The 14,439-nt window shown below is 40.7% G+C and overlaps 1 protein-coding gene across 1 annotated transcript; it reads left to right on the top strand.

Moving 5' to 3' along the window:
* The first annotated feature begins 3,590 nt into the window (after window positions 1-3,590).
* LOC103563615 (olfactory receptor 7A5-like) lies at window positions 3,591-4,523 on the top strand. The gene has a single exon (XM_008539046.1). The coding sequence runs from the start codon at window positions 3,591-3,593 to the stop codon at window positions 4,521-4,523; it is 933 nt and encodes a 310-aa protein (XP_008537268.1).
* The last annotated feature ends 9,916 nt before the right edge of the window (window positions 4,524-14,439 follow it).

Here is a 14,439-nt window from a genome sequence, read left to right as displayed (position 1 = left end):
CAATCCCAGGTGGGACTTTACAAAAGAAGTAATCATTGCAGTGGATTTGAATTCTGAGAACCTAAGCACAAACCCTGAAGCAGCCATACCTGCTTTGTCCATCAGAGCAATATTGATTCTCACCAGTTTCTCTCCTTTGTGTCCTTCATTTTTCTCATGGAATATTTTTTTGTTGTCTCAATCTTTTTATTTGTCATGAGGAGGCAATATTTGACTATCCTAGAACATGAGGAGGCAACATTTGACTATCCTAGGAATAAAACCATCTCTCTGGCCAAATAATTACCAACTTACTTTCACCAAACATAATTACTTTCTAAATCTTAAAAGTTTGCATGGACTGTACATCTCTTTCTCAGGGGAAGCAATATGCACCTGAGAACACATTCCAGATTCAGGGGCTGACTCTTTGTTTAACCACTCCTCGAGTCAGAAAAGGTCATGAAAATAATTTTGAGTTGTATCCTCTACGATGCTCATTAAATACTCATAAGAAGAAAGACACTGCACCAGGAGGTTTACATATGAGCCTGAAAGGATGAAGGGCAGACATAAGGCAATGCTTAGAATATCACCAGGGGGAAAGAGACAGGGGGCATCTCTCCAGTGTTTGCCCATCCTCTGGCTCTCTCATTTCCAGGCCTTGAGGGTCCTGTAACCAGAGGTAAAGGAATAAGAATCTTTATCCACTTTCCTGCTATTGCTTTCTCCTGGAAACTGGATCTTCAAGTGTTTGAGGATAGAGTACAAAGGAGGCAAGTTCTCATCATTCAGGGGTCAAGTGAGAATATGAATGTTGAGGTACCTCCAGCAAGGGAATTTGGAAGATGATGAGTGTCCTCATTTATAATCTCAGGAAAATAACTTTGAGATAATTAATCCTTTGTGAAATTTCTTGGAAATGTGTAATTTTCCTATTGAGTCTCTCACTTACTTCCTGTTTGTGCCTCTAGATAATTAGAACAGAAAGTACGAGACATGCACATAGGTATTTCAGAGAAATGCTATGGAAAAGCTGTTGCTGATGCCTCTGTGGGTAAAGATTCCAGGTGAGAGAGTAGGTAGATGTAAGAGCAAGGGAGAATAAGCTATAATGTTGGGACTGGTGAGGGGTCAACATCGGAAATGATGGTTGACAGGAGGTCCTGGCTATTTAATGAGAAGAAATTTATATTCTTTTTCTGCCTCCCTTTCTACCTTTCTTCCACCAGCATCTTCCTTCTTTTATCCTCTCCATGTAGTAAACTCTTGAAGGGCAAGGGTTGCTGAAAATTCTTGGGCCATAGACACCCAGGAATCAGGCACTATGAGCTGCAACAATGGAAAAGTGTTGGTTTCTATGCTCCTCCATTTATTAATTCAGCCTCCAGCCCAATATGGAGAGTCTCCTGTGTGCTAAGAACTCAGATGGTATTGAAACCAGGGGAGGTTGGGAATCACCTAAGCAGGTGACAGCTGTGCCAAGTATAGAACATCAAGTATGAATTAAGACAAGATAGTAGAGACAGGTTTAGGCAGAGGGAGAAGGTCTTGAAAAATTTCCAGGACATAAGAGATTATGACACATATTGGCAGAGGGAAGATTTTCAGAAGGATCAGAATTTAGGATAAGAGTCGAGAAGTGTGAAGAAATAAGGCAGGAGGGTCAAAGTGGAGCTAGGATACTTTGGATGTTTTCAGAAAGTGGCAGGAAGGTGCTCTAAGGATTTTAAGTAGGCAAGTGATATGATCAGATTTTTATTTTGGAAATATCAAGTGGCTGTGTGGGGGAGTTGAAGGTGAAGCTGGAAACCATGAAGGAAGCCCTGCAATAGATCTAGTAGGAAATAACATTGTTTCCTCTTGTCCAATGCAGTTGATGCTACTAACATGCACAGCACACTCCAGGGAAGACCCAGAATCTTGGGTATTTCCCATGCACTCTCTTCTATTCTGCACAATAAAACAAATTGGAATGAAGAGAGCAAGCCACAATTATTAAAAGTCAAGAGAATCTTTTAGAAACTGTCATAGTTTAGAGATGCATTATGATAATTTTTTTAGAATACCTCCCAATGAGTCAGAAACCACCAGAGCTGATTGTAAACTGCTCATCCTCCAAAGGTCAGAACAAAGATGAACATCCATAGTTAAAGAATTTGCATAAAATATGGCCTTTTTTTTATCACTCCAGGGACATTATCTGCTTTCATTTTTTATACCTAAGAAGACTGACAGTGATGACAGCCAGTGGTGGCATTTTTCCTTTCTAGTTAGGGGCATTACAGAATTGTAAGTATGCAAAAATACTTCTAACAAGGCAAAGCAGAAGAATGAATATCATTTTATAATCTCTTATTGTTCCTTGTGCTACGTGACCCATTCCTTTCTGTCTAGGGACAGGACCCCCAGGACTTAGAGTGGAGAGAGTCAGACAGCATATGGGTTCTACATAGGTGCCCTCATCGTCACAGCCAAATTCTAAATGTCACGTTAATGTGAGGGCCACATCTGATCCTCACCTTTTGAGGTTCATATGCAAACATCCTGGTGCACTTTCTCTCTCCCTCTAGTATTTAATGAGCACCATAGAGGATTTTACTCAAAATTCTATCTGTGACTTATGTAGTACCTCAGCTTATAGTACTGAAGTCGTTTAGGTCTTGCTATCCATGCTTTCCTTGGACAGTTTAACCAATCGTTAACTTCACAGATGAAGGCAATTTCGTTAAGTGGAAAATGTCCAGGAAACATCTGGACCTGCTCCTGCAGGATGTTGATGATACGTGTTGCAGGAAACATTAAGCATTTATGAACGTGGTTTATTATTTGGTGAAAACATCTTCTTTTTCTTTCTCTCTTTCTTTTTTTTTTCTCCTTGAGAAGTAAACCTCCATTCTACTCATCCTCCAATACTCCATCCAGATATTTGAAATATTCCCTCAAATTTTATCACCTTTGAGACATGAATGTCTGACCCTTCTCTGAGTCCCAGAAAAGGCAGACAACAAAGATCAAGTTACTGAGCTTGACTGGAGCTCATGTTCCACATTTGTGCTAGCATGAGAATGATTCAAAGTTGCTCTTAACTTTTAAGATTTGATGATTCTAAGCCAGAGATAAAGAGGATTGATGAATGTCCTGGAGGTGGAGCAACATTATGGATGTTGCATATAACAAATAATAGAATGCAAGATTCCTAAATTTTGTCGTGTTAAAGTGTTTATGCTCAATCCTTCACTTAAGAAATTAAAAAAGTAGGGGCCAGCTCCATGGCCGAGTGGTTAAGTTCGCGGGCTCTGCTGCGTCGGCCCAGGGTTGGGATCCTGGGCACGGAGATGGCACTGCCTGTCAGGCCACGTTGAGGCAGCGTCCCACATCCCACAACTAGAAGGACCTGCAACTAAGATATACAACTGTGTACCGGGGTGGGGGGGGGGGGGGGTTGGGGAGATAAAGCAGAAAAAAAAAAGATCGGCAACAGTTGTTAGCCCAGGTGCCAATCTTTAAGAAAAAAAGAAATTAAAAAAGTAGAGAGACTCTAGAGTCTGTCCAGTGTCTATTTCATGTTCTTTCCCTTTATCAATCATCTAGCTGATTGTGTCAGCAACATGGAACCAGGAAATCAGACAAGTATTTCAGAATTTTTACTCCTGGGATTTTCAGAAGACTCAGAGTATCAACTCATCCTATTTGGGCTATTTCTGTCCATGTTTGTGGTCACTGTGCTCGGGAACCTGCTCATCATCCTGGCCATCACCTCTGATTCCCACCTCCACACCCCTATGTACTTCTTCCTCTCTAACTTGTCCTCGGCTGATATCTGTTTTACTTCCACCACTGTCCCAAAGATGCTAGTGAACATTCAGACACGGAGCAAATCTATCACCTATGTAGGTTGCATCACCCAGATGTATTTTTTTATGGTTTTTGGAGGTATGGACACTTTTCTCCTCACTGTGATGGCCTATGACAGGTTTGTGGCCATCTGTCACCCATTGCACTACCCAGTTATCATGAACTCCCACCTATGTGGCCTGCTGGTTCTTGTGTCCTGGTTTGTCAGCTTGTCATACTCCCTGATCCAGAGTCTGTTGATGTTGCGACTGTCCTTCTGTGCCAATCACATAATTCCACACTTTTACTGTGAACTTGCTCAGGCTCTCATGCTTGCCTGCTCAGACACACTTGTCAATCACATCATTTTATATATGGTAGCTGGCTTTCTTGGCATTGCTCCCTTCTCAGGCATTCTTTTCTCCTATACTCAAATTGTCTCCTCAATCCTGAGAATCCCATCAGCCAATGGGAAATATAAAGCATTTTCTACCTGTGCATCTCACCTGTCCACGGTTTCTTTATTCTATGGAACAGGCCTTGGTGTGTATCTCAGTTCTGACTCATCTTCCTGGAGGGGCATGATTGCCTCAGTGATGTACACCGTGGTCACTCCAATGCTGAACCCCTTCATCTACAGCCTGCGGAACAGAGACATCAAGAGGGCTCTACAAAAAGTTCTCAGGAGAACACTCTATGTTCAGTGATGAGAACACCCATCCTCTGATTTTGAACTGACAGTGGCTGCAGCAGTTAGCTAAAGAAATTCTGCCTCTTAATCACACAGGATTTTGCTCCTCACCCACCTCCATATGTGATTTTGGTCAGAATTGCCCTGTGAGTACTCTGTATAAACCTCTTAATGTGACTTCTCTGTTATTCTCAGTTCTGCCCTCCTCTGTCCTTTTACTTATCCATTACTACACCTCAGCTTCGATTTCCAGCACTGCAGGTTGATTCTAGCCACATCAAGTACTGACTCAGAATAGTTGAATAAGAATTATGAAATATTGCATTCTATCAATAAGCATAGCTAGTTCTTATCAAATTCATTTGACAATATTTACTGAGAACTTTTAATGTGCCAGGATGTTGTAGTTGTTATGGAATACAGCAGTGAAGGAAGGAAAAAAACAACAGACAAAAATTGTTGCCCTCACAGAGCTTAAATCCTGGAGCTCAGAGTTCATCAGATCACATTATATGTCCAAACAGAAAATGCGCTGATGGATAAATTATTTATTTGGTGATTAGTGAAGCTAAACTTTTCTCCATATGTTTGTTTAGTGCATTTCCAAAATAACATATGAAAATTTATCATGAGAGACAGAAAAACCACAGGGTCCAGAGTGTTGGAACTGATCTGGCTCTAAGAGGCTGTTCGGTCTAGTTGCTTCATTTTGCAAGTGAATTCACCAAGGCCCAAATGCAGAAGTCCAGACAATAACAAAGTCTGCCTGAAAAGGGCCATATCTTCAAGTATGGTGTCAGGAGAGAGCACTGGGTTACAGTTCAAGAGAGCAAGAATTAAATCACAGATTTGCTGCACTCTGGATATCTGAGGCTGAGCAGCTTCATATGATGCAGAACATGCGATGACCAGTGGATCTCTTGATAAGTGTTTATTTTCATATACTCTTCACCATAAAGAAATTGAGTAATGTGTTAAGTCTTTGGAAGATGGTATTTGACAAGTCACTGCAGGCAGGAAAGGCAAACATAAATGTATAATTATTCATGTTGGTAAAGATGAATCACTGTCCACTGTAGGGTGGAAGGAGTCTGATGAATCTTGCCACCAAGTTGAGTCCTTGCGGGAGATTACCATTTTGAAGAAGCTTATAATGGACTTCTAAGAGGGGCACCTATCTGCCCTTTAATTTCTAGGCTTTGAGTCTAAAAACAGGCTTGGCTTTGGAAACTGGGAGAAGATCATGATTTTCCATTGTGGAAGCTGGCATCTGACTTTTGCTGACTTGCTTTTGATATTTTTGGCCACCTAAGTCAAACATTAGTGTTGATGTCTGCTCATCCATGATCTGTCACCACCACTACAGAGCCCTGTAGGTCATGGACCATGGTTGCCATCCAGGATTTGTTGCTCAATCACCTACCTTGCCTCTCACAGTTAATGCTACCATTTGAGTTAAAAACTCAAGATACTTGTAAAACATAAAACTTCTGCTTTAGTATAGTGTCATATTCAAAAACTCAAGCATTTCAAAATTGGAAGAATGGTGGAAATGTTGGATATCCATTGACTAAGACTACCTTAACATGCCCCACAGTTTGACTAACGTTTAAATAGGTTTCTTCCTGACCATAGACCAATGACCTCTCTTTTCTTAGAGCATTTATTTTAGAAAACCTGTCATTACAAATTCTTTCTCCATCCCTTTGAAATGTAGATAAATCTTCTCTCAGCATCTTGTCAATTTTACTACCCAGGAATGTCTTTCTTAAAGACCTGAGGGGCCATCCCTTTGAAATGTAATCAAGAAAGGTAGTGTCCCTATCTCTCAGCTTCTATGAGAGGGTAGGAGCCTTATATCAATAAGCAGGGATTATCAAACACAGATGATCTAGTCATATCAACCAACCTCTCTCTAACATCTTCCAGTACTTTTCCATCAGCTCACCCCAACTTTAAAACTCCTCCCATCTTTTGTTTCAGCAGAGATAACTTCAATCTCTCTCTCCCTTATTTCAATAGTCTTGACTCCTACTGCAATAGTCTTGAATAAAGTCTTCTTACGTGTTTGACTATGATTCAATTTTCCTTTGGTACAATCAGTGACTTTCTAGACTTCATAACAATTTTCTACCAAAGTATTGTTTTGGCATTGAAGTGTCCCAATGTCTTGCCTGTTTAAGCTGGTACTATCACATCTCACAAAAAGCTTCAGACTGGAAGAGCAGCAAAACTCATTTTCTTGATGCATCAGTTTAATTTGGAACAGAATAGCTGAGGCAGCCTGATAGAAAGACTGCCCTTCACAGTACTCAAAATGTGTGAGTTCACTCAAAAGTTAATGATAGTGAAAGAGGAACAGAGACTAACTTGATGGAGAGCACATTAGGAGAATTTAGATGGAGGGTCAGGGAAGGCATTATCAAATGCTAATATTTAGGAGAAAATTTGAGAAGGAAAGGGGAAGAAAATTCTAGGCAGAGAGAGAAATAAGTGTAGTGGTCTACAGGCTGAAAAGAACAAGGTCTGTTTGAAGAACTACAAGAAAACCACTATGTCTAGACAAGCGGTTCTCAAAATTACCATGAAATGGAATCACCTGGGGGGCTTGCTAAACTACAGATAGCTGGGTTCCAGCCACAGATGTTCTGATTCAGGAAATCTGGGATGGGGCTTGAAAATTTGCATTTATAAGATCCCAGGTGATGCTGATGGTGCTGGTTCAAGGACCAGCGATGGAGCTAGAAAGGGATAGGAGAGACTAAATAACTTATTGACCCTGGCAAGGAGATCAAATTTTATTCTAGGAGTAACAGAAGATGACTGGCATGTTTTAAGCGGAGAAATCATGCTTTGTTTGCACCTAAAATGTCAATTTGGCTGCCACATAAATGGGGAGAAACCGAATATTGAAAAAGCCACTTATGGGGCCAGCCCCGTGGCTGAGTGGTTAAGTCCGTGGCTGGAATTAGGGCAAAGGGGCCAAATGTTCACACCTCCACATCAAACAGTCATTGGATGTGGTCTGCTCCAAGAAGAAGTCATGACCTTGGTTAATGTGTCTCTCTGCAGCTGAGGCAGATCTCTATATGGGTTGATTGCTGAGAGCTGAGTAACACACCTAACATTTTGAGCAACATGTCTCTCATTCCTGACAGATAATTTTTATTGTGTTAAAATAACATAAAATTTACCATCTTAACCATTTCTAAGTGCATGGTTCTGTGGCATTAAGTACATTAACATTGTTGTGTAAACATCACCGCCTTCATCTTCAGAACTCTTTTCATCTTGCAAAACTAAATCTCTGTCCCCATTAAACACTAACTTCCCACTTCCTCCCCCAGCCCCTGGCACCCGCCATTCTACTCTCTGTCTCTATGAATGTGACTCCTCTAGGAATCTCATATCAGTGGGATCATACGGTATTTTTCCTTTTGTCTGGCTATGTAACATGACCAGGGTTATGTTAGATGAAATGGGAAGGAGAATTATCAGAAAAACTTAGAATTGCCATTGCTCTGGTTGTCCTCTCCCACTTTCTTCTTGGAAATCATACATCCCAGTTTTCCTACAAAAGCTCTAGTTGATAAGTGTTTATTTACACTCAATATTAATAGTATCCCATTTCAATTAAAAATACTACCCTGTTTGGAGCAGGAAATTAAATAGTTGCCCTACTTGCTCAAGAATCTGATGGACATCATTAAGGAGAAAAATACTACAGATGTCTTGGTACTTAAGGTAGGCTTTAGATCCTCCTAACACATAGAAAATAAGTCAGGGGACAAGTATAGAAATAATAAATAATAAGAAAGAGAGAGGTATGATTATTTTGCAATGACAGAAGAAGACTGTTCATCACCAAGAGTCCTGGATAATGCTTAAGGAAAGTGAGAAGGGTATACAGATGTACAATGCATACACCTGGAGGGGCTATGACTTAACTGGGGAGTCCAAAACAATCTCACAACTCCATTAGGGCTACACTAAGAGAAAAAATTTTGTAAAAAGAAAGCAGGGGAGCCATATGGATACATACATTTTATGTGACTGCTAATTCAGAATTTCTTTTTGCTCATGTTTGATTTTGCTGCTTTTTCCAGTCCTGTGAATCAAAAATAGGGCACAGGTATAGACATTAGGCTATACCAATGACAATCCTCCACAAGGCATTCCTGATGTGCCTGTTTCTCAGGCTGTAGCTGAAGAGGTTCAGCATGGGGGTGACCACAGTGTATATAACTGAGGCCACTGCATCCTTCCTTGGGGAAGATGAGACACTGGAACTGGGGTGCACCCTAAAGTCTATTCCATAAAATAAGCAAACAGCGGACAAGTGAGAGCCACAGGTGGAGAAGGCTTTGTGCATCCCACTTGATGATGAGACTCTCAGAATGGAGGAAATAATTTGAGTATAAGAGTAAAGGATCCCTGTGAGTGGAACACCACCAAAGATGGCAACAAGAAAACAGATCAATGTTATTGGTGGAGGTGTCAGAACAGGTTAGTTTGAGGAGCTGAGGAACATCAGAAAAAAACTGAAGAATTTCTGACTTTCTGTAGAAGCTAAGATGTGACAATATCAAGTAACACATATGGGAATTCAAAAGTCCCCAGGACCAACAAGCCAAAAAGGTGGAGGTTCACGACCGGCTAGTGCAGGGGGTGACAAATGGCCACCAACCAGTCACAGGTTATTACAGCCTGGAGTAAATTGTCCAAACATCCAAAAAGAAAGAAAAAAAGACATTGGAGTTAGGCAGCCTGTGTAGGTGATGGATTTGCTGTGTGTTGGAGGTTCACCAGTGTCTTGGAGATGGTAATGGTGCTGAAACTGATGTCAGCCAAGGACAGACTGGACAGGAGGAAGTGCATAGGCACGAGGAGGTGAGAGGCAGAGCTGACAGTCAGGATGATGACCAGGTTCCCAAGCACAGTGACCAGGTACATGGTCAAAAACAGCCCAAAGAGAAGGGGCTGCAGTTTTGGATCATCTGAGTGGCCCAGGAGGAAGAATTTGAAACACCTGTTAAAACCTGTGGTTCCATGTAGATGGGACACCTTCTGAAAAAGAACAGAGTGTTGAACAAACAAAACAAGAATACAGGCACCCAGATAAATGTTAATATTTTGGATTCAAGAAATTTCACAACTAAAGTATTCACACTTGAGGACCTTACACGAAAGTACCTTCAGAGATATTTCTCAGTTGTGAACTCTCTTTAGACTTCGTTCCTTATTGATGTCTGTGATACCACACCCTCTCTATACACATCCACTTTAGAGCTACTGGGCCAAAGAATATTAGATAAGCAAAGACATTTTGAGATAATGAATCCATGACCACAGTAAAATATCTGCCCCAAACTTTTGAAAGAAAAATATGGAACAAGAAATATCCTTCTCTCTTTAAGAAAGAAAATGTAAATTAAATGATATTAAATTGTCCAGGGAAACTAGGCTGTTCTGTTGAGGAGCCTCTGCAAGAATTTTTTTTTTAGGAAGATTAGCCCTGAGCTTACATCTGCTGCCAATCCTCCTCTTTTTGCTAAGAAAGACTGGCCATGAGCTAACATCTGTGCCCATCTTCCTCTACTTTATATGTGGGACGCCTACCACAGCATGGCATGCCAAGCCGTGCCATGTCCACACCCAGGATCCGAACCGGCGAACCCCAGGCCATGAAAGTGGAAAGTGTACACTTAACTGCTGTGTCACCGGGCCAGCCTCTGCAAGGCATTCTTGATGTCCCTGTTCCTCAGGTGGTAGATGAACAGGTTGAGCATAGGGATGCCTACAGTGTACATCCCTGAGGCCACCACATCCTTCTTGGGAGATTGTGAGACAGTTGAACTGAGGTACTATCCAGGGCCTGCTCCAGAAAATAAGTAAACAACTGACAGGTTTGAGCAACAGGTAGAGAAGGCTTTTTACCTCCCATTTGTTGATGGATCTCTCAAAATTGAGGAAATAATTCATATATAAAGTAAAGAGATCCATGAAACTGGAACACCACCAAAGATGGCATCAATAAAATGCATTAATATTTTATTGGTGGAGGTATCATCACAGGCAAGCTTGAGGAGTTCAGGAGAGTCACAGAAGAAATGAGGGATTTCCACACTTATGCAAAAGGTAAGTTATGATATCATTAAGCAGTGCAGCTGGGAGTCCAAAAAGCTGATCAAAAAAGACACCTGAACCAGCAAGCTACAGAGGCAGAGGTTTGTGACAACCAGGTAGTGCAGGGGATAAGAAATAGCTGCAAACCAATTGTAGGCCATCAGAGTTAGAAGTACACTGTCCAAACATCCAAAAAGATCCAAAAAAGAAGATAACTGAATCAAGCATCCCACATAGGAGATGACTGTGCTGTGTGTTTGAATGTCCAAAATCATCTTTGGGACTGCAGTAGAAGTAAAACTGATGTCAGCCATGGATAGGATGGAGAGGAAGAAGTATGTGGGGGTGAGGAGGTGGGAGTCAGAGCTGAAGACCAGTATGATCAAAAGATTCCCCAGCATGATGACTAGGTACACAGGTAGGAACAGGCCAAAGATTAGAGGCTGCAGTTCTGAATCATCTGAGAGCCCAAGAATCAGAAAATCCAAGAGACCTGTTAGATTCTGTGGTTCCACATAGCAGAGACACATTTTGGAAAGGAAATGAAAGATGATGTAAAGGAAACAAGTATACAGGTACCCATCATTTTGTCTATATTTTGGATTCAAGCAATTCATAAATGAAGTATTCATGCTTGAAGATCATATCCCTTTAGCAATATTTCTCAGTTGTGGCAAACACATTCTTCTCAGAACTCTTTTCTCTTTGGCTTTTGCTCCATTCACCTATTTCTATGTGTGTCCACTGTGGAAAGACTGGGCTAAAGAAATTAGCAGATATATTTAGAAATTTTAAAAATCCATAATCACACTAACATATTAGTTCCCTTCTTTGAAGGAAATGAAAGAAATAAGAAATATCCTCTCCCTTAAAGAAAAAATTTGTTTTAATTAAAGGACACAAGTAAGCACTCAAATGTAATTTATTTTATCCAGATGCAGGACAATTAATTTCCTTGACTGAGACTGTTTATGAACAATCTATAAGAACTATGCTGTAAAGTGTCTGACTCAATTTTTTGTGTGTGATGTTTGGCTGCTAACAGTTTTTGAACTGAACCTCTTTCTCTTCCAATTCCACCCAACATCTGGGCAAGCTGATAAAAAACCTTGTCCTCCAGTTATAAAATAAAAGTAATGGGAATATAATCTACAGTGTATTGACTATAGCTAATAATACTGTATTGCATATTTGAAAGTTGCTAAGAGAGTAGATCTTAAAAGTTCTCATCACAAGGAAAAAATGTTTGGAACTATTTATGGTGACATGTTGACCAGAGTTATTGTGGTAATCATTTCATAGCATATTTAAGTACTGAATCATTATGTTGTACACCTGAAACTAACATAATATTATATGTCAATTATATCGCAATAAAAAAAGAAAGCCTATGTCTTCCCTCCGTTGGCAACAGCGAGATATTCAAACCTTGCAGGCCCATACACATATGCAGGAACTCTCACTGTGAACCCACACCATGGCCACAATAAAAAAACCAAGTTAGCCACGTTTCTGGAACTCTTGAGTCATTTAACACCAGCTTAGAAGGCATGCTTTGCTCTCCCCAGACAGGGAGATATTTATATGAGAAATAACACTTTTTATATCTTGTCTTTGTTGCATTATCAGCCTAGACATCCAAGCCCAATTCTGAGTGCGAGTCCATGTTATTTCTGAAGAGGGTCCACCACACTTAATGCAGTGAATGGGGCATTGAGACAATGGCCACTGCCCTCAGAGTTCTTTATTCCCTTGCTCTGGCTTGCTCCCTGGCTCTATGGACTGATAAGTATGCACTTTGAGCTACCACCGGCCAGAAGCTTGCACTTTGGACTGCGCTGCATTGTGCAGCCTTTGTTGAGTCCCTCAAATCCTCTCTTATAGATCTAACTTAGCTAATTTAGATATTTCAATAATTAGATGGCGATTAAAAGCAAGAGTACGGGATTGGATCCTTCCTTAATGTGGCCCTGGGACTTGTGTCTCAGCCCTGACCTATTTGTATGTCTTAGAATAAAGCTGTAACTGATGCTATGGTCAGGGGAAAGACTCTTACCCTGATTGGTGGTGTGCTTCAGCCAGGCATTGGCCCTTGTGGGAACTCAGGGGAAAGAGTATACTCTACTCTTTATATCCTACGGAACACAGCATAGTTAATATGGCTAGAAATAGGTGAATTTGGTGGTTGCTCACAAAAGAGTGGTCATTATGGGAGAGAGGGAAAGAATGAGAGAGAGAGGAGAAGAAGGAGAAGGAGGAGAAAAAGGAAGAAGAGGAGGAGGAGTTGGTGGTAGAGGAAGAAGAAGAGGAAGAAGAAGTGAAAGAAGAAGAAAAGGAGCCATTTTGTGTCATGCTGAGATCTGCACTCCCCAAAACAGACCAGAACCTTTAAATATTCTGCTGCTGCTGTTGCTCCATGCCTTTGTCCCAACAAAGATCCAGATCCTCATAGTTATAGGGAGAAACACCCATGGCACCACTGTAGCACAGTGAAAGGATTAATTCCAACCTGATTTAAGCACAGGGTACATCAACTCTATAAAACAAACATTATCGTGGAGGAGGTCCCTAATTATGAAGATATTGATTTGAAGCTCTCTGGAAAAAATAAATTTCTAAATATGAGCAGCATGGAGAGGACCTCTCTTGAAGTATATCCAGTGATAAAAGTAAATAGATAAAAAGAGAAAAAGAAGAGAAAGAAAGAAACCTGGATATAAGGAAGGAAACAAAAAACTGAAACAGAGATATACAATTTGATTCAGTTGGAAGCCCACAATTTACTAAAGGAATTTATAGAACAAAAAGTGAAAGGGCACCAATTAGTTTTTGCATCTCTTCAACATAGGTTCTGAATTAACTTTAATAACTGCTTAAATGCTCTGATCGGCAAACTTCCATGTCCTCAATCAATACTGGGTCTCAAATTACAGTAATAGCTGGGGATCCAACTAAATTTAAACAAGGTATCCTCTGTAACCTTAGGGAGGTTCTTGAACACAAAACAAGAGGATGAACACTATGCCTCACTTTCACCGTTGGAACCATTATCTTGCCTGAATTCCCTGTTGCTATAGCACCTATTGCCCTCAAAAATCCTATAGTGGACATGGGCATTGTGACTAAACTGAAATTAAGTCTTTGGCACTCTAGGAAAAACCTACCCAGTTTTTCACCTCCTCTTGTGTCTCCTTTATTTTTACACAGAATACTTCATTTCTGTTGACCAAATGTGGGGGGTTTTCCCAACACCAAGCAATTCTCCAGGACACCAGCTGAGTGTCGTACAATTTAATTCAATTCTAGCACTATCTGCCTGGAGTTTCAAAACCCATAAGACTGCTCTCACTCCGTTTCAGATGCTAATCATAAGTTGTATGTTCCCAGGTTACCCACAACTTTTGTTTGACTTGGCTATAAATTGGAGGTTTCCGTGACCTCCTTTTCAGGTTTGATTAATTTGCCACTCTGGAAAGAGCACTTGGAAGGAAATGACGAATCTCATTCATTGCTTTAGTCATACAGACCATCCCTGGAAGGGATGAAAGCCCAGGTAGGAAAGCCCTCAGTGTGTGGAAGCCATACTGACTATGCTGTGTTCCTGTGAATTAACAAAGGGTAATCAATAATTAACAGAGAACTTTTTATACATATATCTTTTGTTTTGGTTGCCTATGCTATGAAAACCAAAGTGTAGGTGCTGGGGAATCAGAAATGAATGAGGCTCATTGATAATTCTGACTGGAGTGACCTGGAAAGAAAAAGGAAAGTTTGAGCAGATTGGTTGTTTTCTTATTTTATTTTAA

Source organism: Equus przewalskii, chromosome 6, assembly GCF_037783145.1.
Source record: "Equus przewalskii isolate Varuska chromosome 6, EquPr2, whole genome shotgun sequence".
Taxonomy (NCBI): Eukaryota; Metazoa; Chordata; class Mammalia; order Perissodactyla; family Equidae; genus Equus; species Equus przewalskii.
Note: the sequence above shows the minus strand (reverse complement) of the source record. Positions and strands in the feature narration are given on the sequence as shown.